This window comes from Coffea arabica, chromosome 9c (assembly GCF_036785885.1).
Source record: "Coffea arabica cultivar ET-39 chromosome 9c, Coffea Arabica ET-39 HiFi, whole genome shotgun sequence".
In the NCBI taxonomy this organism is placed as follows: Eukaryota; Viridiplantae; Streptophyta; class Magnoliopsida; order Gentianales; family Rubiaceae; genus Coffea; species Coffea arabica.
In genome coordinates, this window is record NC_092326.1 from 35,612,789 (window position 1) to 35,621,808 (window position 9,020).

The 9,020-nt window shown below is 36.6% G+C and overlaps 1 protein-coding gene across 1 annotated transcript; it reads left to right on the forward strand.

Moving 5' to 3' along the window:
- The first annotated feature begins 316 nt into the window (after positions 1-316).
- On the forward strand, positions 317-6,817 carry LOC140014354 (alpha-glucosidase-like). The gene is made up of 5 exons (XM_072065108.1): positions 317-789; positions 2,890-3,566; positions 4,198-4,428; positions 4,608-5,254; positions 5,749-6,817. Exons 1-5 carry the CDS (start codon positions 350-352, stop codon positions 6,634-6,636), a joined length of 2,883 nt encoding a protein of 960 aa, XP_071921209.1. The 5' UTR covers positions 317-349; the 3' UTR covers positions 6,637-6,817.
- The last annotated feature ends 2,203 nt before the right edge of the window (positions 6,818-9,020 follow it).

The following is a 9,020-nucleotide window of genomic DNA, read 5'->3' on the forward strand; positions in this document are numbered from 1 at the left end:
ATTGTGAGTTTCTGTAGAAAATTTTTTTCATTTTTCATGAAAACATTTTCCAATCATTTTTTTACCTTCGCTATAATACATTATTCTGTAAAAGAACTTCTAGAAATAGCAATCCAAATAGGCTTGATAGTGTTGTGTGATGGTATTTTGGCTGGTTATCTTTTCAAAAAATTTTTAAAAAAAAATAAAGGGAGGCATTTGTTGTTATTACTACTCCATACTTGGAATATCTAAGGTATATTTGAGGGCTACCTATAACAATACTCTAACGTGACCACCATCCATCAAAGAACAGAACAATAGCCTGAACAGAAGATGCAGCAAGCGAAAAGACAAAGCTTAGTGGCAAATGTGGGGGATTAGAAGCAACACCTTGTTCTTTCTTTGTCTGGAAGAAGGAAAACAGATATATAATTTAGACAGCAATGGTATTATGGCATTCGGACATAAAAAAAGAAGAAGCAGAAGCCAAAGATTGTTTTCAGCAAGCAAAGCAATACTACTAGTGCTAAAAATGACACCAAAGCTATCATCTCTGTCAAGAAGAAACCTGCACTTTCTACAGCTTCTTCTGCAATTTCAGTGGCAGCTCTGTGTTTTGCTAATGGTGTTCAACTTGCAAAAATCCCTTTTGGCAGCAGAAGAACCACAGGAATTTGTAGATTATGGATATACAGTCAAGTCGGTAGGCATAAATTCTGCTGGAAATTCATTGACTGCTCATCTTGAGTTGATCAAGAATTCCACCGTTTTCTGCCCAGATTTGCCCCAGCTCCTGCTCACTGCCAGGTGCTTTTTCTTCTTCCTATATTATAGACACTCATCTTTTAGCTGTAGAAACCATTTGATATAGAGATTCATTTGTGGATAACGAAATCGGCACAAATTAGTATACTTAATTTAAACTTGATTTTATCATTCTTGCATTTGGACACTTCTCGAATTTAACTTCACTTCTCTATAGAACTAACACTTGGACACTAACCCCTCGTAACTATGCCCATTATGCACACGTTTGTAAAACCCTTTTTTTCTCCCCATTAAATTTGGTTACCTTTTAGCTTCCATTCTGTCGTGTGATCCTGTGAACTTGGAACAGTGGACGAGGACTCTTTGATCATGATTTTTAATGAATGGCTATTGACCTGGCATCTTTTATTGAAAAGATCAAGTCGGAACTTGTAGCCAAATTTTAATGGAGATTTTTTTTTTTTAATACACTATGAGCGTATAATTTTCTGTACGCTAGCAAGTTTAGATCACGACAAATAATATGAATTTAAATTTGAAATTTAAATCATGCGTCTGATATCATGTATCCATAGTTGTTCGAGTAAAAAAAAATTACTATACTGTCAATGTATAAAAAGTTAATCCAATTTTAATATGTAGAAATACAAATTTGTTGTATAGAATCTATAGGGGTCAAAATGTCCATACATAATGGTCCATTTCTATTTGTCTCTTATGTAAATATAGCAAACAGAACATGCATACGTTTCCATTTGGGAAAGTAACTTCTTTGTTTGTACTTGGTGATCACACAAAAGCTTTAAACTTAGCCTTTATGGTTAATCACATATTCTCCTGTACAATATATTAAAAAAATAGAACCACTATTTCCTATTTTATGCCTTGTATTAGTTTTTCCTAAAATTCATTTATTACCAACACAACTTCCAAATTACCCTACTTACCAAAAAAAAACTTTTGATATTACTCTTGTTTCTAAAACTACCTACCTTTTCAAATATTTCGTAGCTTTCCATACCCAAGTTAATTTAGATAAAGTATTATTTGAAATAATTACTGTAGCATATTTTGTGATGTGATGTATGTGAAACAAAAAGGTAATTGAAAATATAAAAAGATGGATTAGAAAATGTGTATATGATGCAAGCAGATATTATTTGGCAAATTTGAGCTATCCAAAGACATTGTTAAGTTCTTTAATTTTCTAAGAACCAAAGGGTGAAAGACCAAGCAAAAGCATGATGGGAAACGAACCATCATTACAGGAATAGGTACAAATAACATGAACCAACAAACTTTACTCTTTTGTAGTTTTTTTTTTTTTTTTGACCTCCACCCTTTTGTAGTTTAAAACAGGGTACAATTATTTGATTGTTCAAAACAAGGTGCATTACACTTTACCCTTTTATAGTTTAACGCTTTTCACATAATCCTGTTATGGTTTAAACAATTATACTTTTCATTATTTGGACCAAAGGGTCAAAATGACACAACTTACTCTACCAAGCCAACTAAAAGATTAAAAAAAAAATACACAAATGTCAAATTAAAAATTTAACTATAGAGAATTATGAGTAGATTTTGAAAACTATAAATCACACGAGCAATATGTACAAAATTTTGGTTTCTTATAATTTTAACCAAATTTGTTGCCATAAAACGCAAAGGCAATTGCAACTTTATTACACAGATATCACTAATACTATCCAAAGTAACTCATGTATAGTGAATAATAGATCCTATGATGAAAAAAAAAAAAAAAAATCATCCTTTCTATTGAGCAAAAGGTGACTAATCAAAGGTGTCTGGCCTTAAATGAAAAGACTTGGAATCATGCAATAGGTTTTTCTAGCCTAGACAGCTTCAGGTGTTTCAGCTACAAAGTACGATGTATAATTCTGAATCACAAGGCCAATACCATAAATTCCTCTTTGTTTTGAAATTGCACCATCAAAGTTTATGTTGTACATTATTGATAGTAAGAGGTGTCTATGTTTTACTTGAGCACATGCATATAAAACTACGTACATATTCTTTTGTTCTTTCATTTGATTGATTAAATTCAAACAATTTTATTGATATCACAAATATTTCAATAGTTAATGCATTTATTTTTGCTTTTGACTCTTTGTACAGCTTTGAAACAAATGGCCGTTTAAGAATTCGAATTACTGATCCCAACAGCCGAAGATGGGAAGTCCCATATGACATTCTCCCGCGCCAACCGCCACCACCACCGCCTCACACTCCTCCTCAACCGCCCCACAACCGCCACCTCCTCTCTGATCGCACATCAGACCTTGAGTTCCGCCTCAGCAGCACCACCCCATTCGGCTTCTCAGTCAGCCGCCTGTCAACCGGGGAGACCTTGTTTGACACCACCCCAGAAACCAACAATCCCAACACATTCCTCATTTTCAAAGACCAATATCTCCAGCTCTCCTCCTCATTGCCCTCAGATGGAGCCAATCTTTACGGACTTGGCGAGCATACGAAGAGTTCATTTCAGCTTAAATATAATCAGACATTGACCCTTTGGAATGCAGACATTTTGAGCACAAATATCGATGTTAATTTGTATGGATTCCATCCATTTTACATGGATGTTCGATCGCCCAATGGGAGGAGCCATGGAGTTTTATTGCTTAACAGTAATGGAATGGACGTTGTATATACAGGAGACAGGATTACCTATAAGGTGATTGGGGGGATTATTGATCTGTACATTTTTGCTGGACCAACTCCAAATATGGTGGTTGATCAGTACACTCAGCTCATTGGCCGTCCGGCTGCTATGCCATACTGGTCCTTTGGTAATAAGATCATATCTCTTTGTCTGTTACCTGATTTTATTGATCTAAGCTATTCTATCTGGTTCTTACTATTGTGCTAATTAATCACCACTAATTAGCTATTCTCTTAACACCATTTGGGAAAGAATCAAAGATAATTTCAAACGTCAATTTTGAATCCTAAGGACAGAAGGGAGGGAAAAAAAAGAAGATGTAACAATGCTTTATATTGAATGATTTACTTCTATTTCCTTCTGCAGTTAGCATGCATGTTATCTTGAAGTTGAATACCTACTGTGTTTGTTCCTATGATATTCCACAGTTGAGTCTTATTCTAGGGTGTCTTCTAATATAAAACATGACTGATCAACCCTGAAGCTGGAGCCAATGCTTAATTTTAACATGTTTCCAGCAAAGCTCTTACACTTGGCGAGATGATAGAGAAAGTTCATCTTTATTTTTCTCCACAAGACATGTTTAGGACCACTATACATTTGGAAGTGTTACACTTTGTATTCGATTTGTAAATGACAGAATAAGTACACCAGTTATGATACTTCTGTTCCATTTCCATACCATCTGCAAAACTGATAATGCACATGGTGGCCTTTTGTATACCTCTGAATTCTATCTGGTTGATTTTTTTCCGCAGGATTTCACCAATGTCGATGGGGTTACAAAAATGTTTCAAATCTTGAGGCAGTGGTTGCTAATTATGCAAAAGCTGGAATTCCTCTAGAGGTCATGTGGACTGACATTGATTACATGGATGGATTTAAGGACTTTACTCTTGATCCTGTCAATTTTCCTTTTGACAAGATGAAGAATTTTGTTGATGCCCTTCATCTAAACAGTCAAAAATATGTTCTCATTGTTGATCCTGGTAAACTTTTCTCCTCTGAAACTTCTTTTTTCGTCTGATTATTAGTTTCTATTTCCTTTGTGTTAGATTAGTAGGTTAGGCAATGATCTACATGTAACAGGACTAAGTACTGTCTGTCATCCTTCTGGAACTGAAGTCGCTATCTGACAATCTGAGTGGATTACTTGTTCCTACCGCAGGTATCAGCATCAATGAGACATATGGGACTTACATAAGAGGAAAGGCAGAAGATATATTTATAAAGCGTGACAATATTTCTTACCAGGGTGTAGTTTGGCCAGGGAATGTTTACTTCCCGGATTTTGTGAACCCCGCAGCTGGACTCTTTTGGAGCAATGAGATCAACCAATTTCACAATATTGTCTCATTTGATGGTCTATGGATTGACATGAATGAGCTATCAAATTTCATAACTTCTTCTCCTACCCCATCATCTCCCCTTGATGACCCTCCTTATAAAATAAACAACCATGGCGCTAAGAAGTCCATCACTTACTTAACTGTCCCTGCAACTGCTATGCATTTTTATGATTTTACCGAGTACAATGTCCGCAACCTCTATGGGTTCTTAGAGTCCAGAGCAACCAATCAGGCACTAGTCAAACTGAAAGGTAAAAGGCCATTTGTACTTTCCAGATCAACTTTTGTTGGCTCTGGAAAATTCACAGCACACTGGACTGGAGATAATGCTGCCACTTGGGATGATTTGGCATACTCAATTCCGACCATTTTGAGTTTTGGACTTTTTGGAATTCCTATGGTAGGAGCAGACATATGCGGTTTCTCTTTAAACACCACAGAAGAGCTTTGTCGTCGTTGGATACAGGTATGCTTTGGTGGTTCTTTCTTAACACTAGATTATGAATTTGACTGATTTTCAGCTGAAGAGTTACATAATATCTGCTTTTGATGTTTGTTTTGCTCATGAGAAATCCCTTTTAGTTCCTAAAGTAACAGTAAAATTTTCCGCCAGATGTTGAAGTCAGTAAAACTTGCGCTTTTGTTTTTTCAGAATCACCTTTTTGATACTGTCTAACAAAAACTCAATGAATTTAAACATTAGGGGAAGAAAAGTTAAAAATAACTTGAAGAAGTCAATGTAGGTTTAAAAACTAGGGGCACTCTCAGGCAAGGCATGTCTAACTTTTCATCATGCAGAAATTGAACAATTAACTCTATTTAAAACTGAAATTGTAAAAGTTCATTTCATCTAGCTTTTATAAGCCTTTGCCAGTTCGCTAAAGCAGTTTGGATAGTTGATTGTTATATATTGTTCTCGCGATCCTGCTGCAATTTAGAGAGCTCACTTTGATGATGCAGTTGGGGGCCTTTTATCCTTTTGCTAGAGATCACACTACAAAGGATAGTAACTCTCAAGAACTCTATCTGTGGGATTCAGTTGCAGCATCTGCCAAAAAAGTACTCGGGCTCCGCTACCGGTTACTTCCCTATTTCTACATGCTAATGTATGAAGCACATACTAAAGGGACACCCATTGCACGGCCCCTTTTCTTCTCGTTCCCTGAAGATGTCAACACATATGGAATCAGCTCGCAGTATCTTCTTGGCAAAGGTGTTATGATCTCACCTGTACTCAAGCCGGGAGCAGTCACCGTTGATGCATATTTTCCTGCAGGAAACTGGTTTAGCCTCTTCAATCATTCACAGTCGGTGAGTTTGAGCCAAGGAAAGTATGTGACACTTGATGCACCACCAGATCACATAAATGTACATGTTAGGGAAGGCAATGTATTGGCCATGCAAGGGGAAGCAATGACCACTGAAGCTGCAAGAAAAACACAATTTAATCTTCTAGTTGTTCTTAGCAAAAATGAGAATAGTACAGGAGAACTGTTCCTGGATGATGGAGAGGAAGTGGAGATGGGAAGTGAGAAAGGGAGGTGGACATTGGTGCAATTCAATAGCCATGTCTACAAGAGTTTCGTTAGGCTTGAAACCAAGGTTGTCAATGGAAACTTTGCTTCAAGCCAGAAGTGGACCATCAACAAAGTGACATTTCTAGGCCTTGAAGATGTAAGAGCTTTAAAGGGCTACCAAATTTCCACTAGCAACGCACAGAGAAGGAATCAGAACGCAGGAATAAGTAGTAGTTTTAAGCTCAGTGGACAGTTTGCCTCCGTTGAGGTCTCCGGCCTTAATATGTTGATTGAAGAAGAGTTCAAGTTAGAGCTAAATCTCAGCGTGTGATCTTCGAAGAAAAAGATAAATAGGATACTCCTGTTGGAAATGTATTTGTTTCAGATAACAATAATAAAGCAATAGCATGTTTTTCAGGAACCAGAATCCAGCAAATACATGGCAATGCATCTGCTGTTTCCTTCAACTCTTTTTTTGAGTGACATTTACATATAGAACTATACTTCTTGTACTCCAGCAATCCAACATTTACAAATCACAAGCAAAGAAGTGCTCTTTGTTGCAGGCATGCTGCGTTCAAATTTTTTGTTTTGTGTTTTGCAACCATATGTTTGGACAGTCAAAATTAAGTCAAAATCATTCGCAAGCTACAAGTGCCCTTTGTTGCAGGCATGCTAATTTTCTTTATTAATTACCTCTTCTCTGTAGCAGTCGTGGGATACGGGGCAGGAGCGGTCCTCAGACGACCGCTCCTGAACGGTCTCCTCACAATAAAAAACGTGAGGAGACAAATGAGCCAAGTCAGCAAGGCTGAAGCAGGGCACAAAAACGATACTGTTCCAAATAAAAAAATGTTGACTTCCAAACGGGAGCAGACGGAGCAAACGGAAGAGAATTGGTTTTTGAAATTCAAGTTGAAATTTTGAATTAGCCGCAGAAAACAAAACTGAGGGAAGCCAAATAATTAAATTGTGAAGGTAATCTACTCTGACCAACCACTCACTGAAGGCAGAAAGCTGAAGTTCAGGTGGGATTCAACCTATTGGGTGTTTCTAGGTGAAGTGGGTGTAGTCTACTCTGATGAAAGTAGCAATTAACAGAAAAATGGGTGGAGAGGCAGGCGGCATGGAAGAAGCAAACAGAGATGAAGCCAAAGTTTGTCCGGAAAATTGAATAGCAGAAGCAGTTGTGGTCTCCAATTGGGTATAAGAGTGTTGTATGTATTCTGAATGCGTGCAAGAGCGGCGGTAAGGTAGAAGCAAATAGAGGAAATTCAGCATCTCACGAAACCAGATTTTGTCCTTCAACTTAATAGCAGAAGCAGCTACGTCTCCGACTTCGGTGAAACGTGAAGCGTATTAGCAGACCAAGGTAATATGACTGAACCATGTCAGTAATTGTGGCCAATAATTTGTCACCCAAATGCACATCTGTTAAAGGAATGATGAAATTAGAGTCACTGAAGACATAATATGAAGATGATAGAAGAATAGTGAAGTTGTACTGTATTTGTATGTGTGTACCGTATCTGTGTTTGTGTGAGCATTCAGCTTTTCAGTGATGGACTATAATGGGATAGTAGTTTTTGGAAGACCTAGGGTTATGTATTCAAGTAAACCGTCGACTGGAATTAGGGAAAGATGAGAGAAACAAAGTCACATTTAACAAGTGAATGAATATACATCCTGTTGTAAATTAGTTACATGTTATAGCCACCGTATTACAATTGATATGAATCATTGTGCATTTAGTAATTGGTCCATGCTCATGGAGCAATATTAGTTTGCCCCTCTCCTGACCATATAGTGTGTGTAAAATGGAGGCGTAGAGTTGAATGAGATGAAGCAGAGGAAAAGACACATATGTGAATAATAAATGGGTGAACCTTGTGTTGTAAGTCAATTACATGATGTAAGAAATATATTACAATGAATAGAAAGTAGGGTTATGTATTCAAGTAAATCATCGACTGGAATTAGGGAAAGATGAGAGAAACAAAGTCACATTTAACAAGTGAATGAATATACATCTTGTTGTAAATTAGTTACATGTTATAGCCACCGTATTACAATTGATATGAATTATTGTGCATCTAGTAATTGGTCCATGCTCATGGAGTAATATTAGTTTGCCCCTCTCCTGACCATACAGTGTGTATAAAATAGAGGCGTAGAGTTGAATGGGGTGAAACAGAGGAAAAGACACATATGTGAATAATAAATGGGTGAACCTTGTGTTGTAAGTCAATTACATGATGTAAGAAATATATTACAATGAGTAGAAAGTACTTGTTTGGCCCTCAAAATGTAGAAAAAGTAGAAAATGTGGAGTTGGTTTATGCAGTTGTCATTAACGAATGACATAAGGTCCAGTAAGCTAAAGAATCTAGAATCAAAATATAATCACCAGCGTGGATGTACATACAGTTCAAATAGACTTACAACGCGTGACCAATACATTACAGTCCGTATAAGTTAGTGTACATGGAGTTGTATTTGTACATAGATAATACCGTTGTCTTAGAGTAAAAGTAAGGTGATGTGAATCATTAATCATATTGATAAGCGTAATAATAGGATTTGGTATACGAGTAATGTGTGATTCATAACACATTATAAATGGTAATATACATTTATATTGTCGTTTATGTACATACTATTCATGAAATGTTGCAAATTATGGTGTTTGATGCATAATTAGCAGGAGTAGAAGTA

Excerpts from the sequence above, each read along its gene's own strand:
- LOC140014354 (XM_072065108.1), top strand. The coding sequence starts at position 350 with ATGTGGGGGATTAGAAGCAACACCTTGTTCTTTCTTTGTCTGGAAGAA. Across the intron at positions 790-2,889 it reads CAGCTCCTGCTCACTGCCAG|CTTTGAAACAAATGGCCGTT; the intron begins GTGCTTTTTCTT and ends CTCTTTGTACAG. Across the intron at positions 3,567-4,197 it reads TATGCCATACTGGTCCTTTG|GATTTCACCAATGTCGATGG; the intron begins GTAATAAGATCA and ends TTTTTTCCGCAG.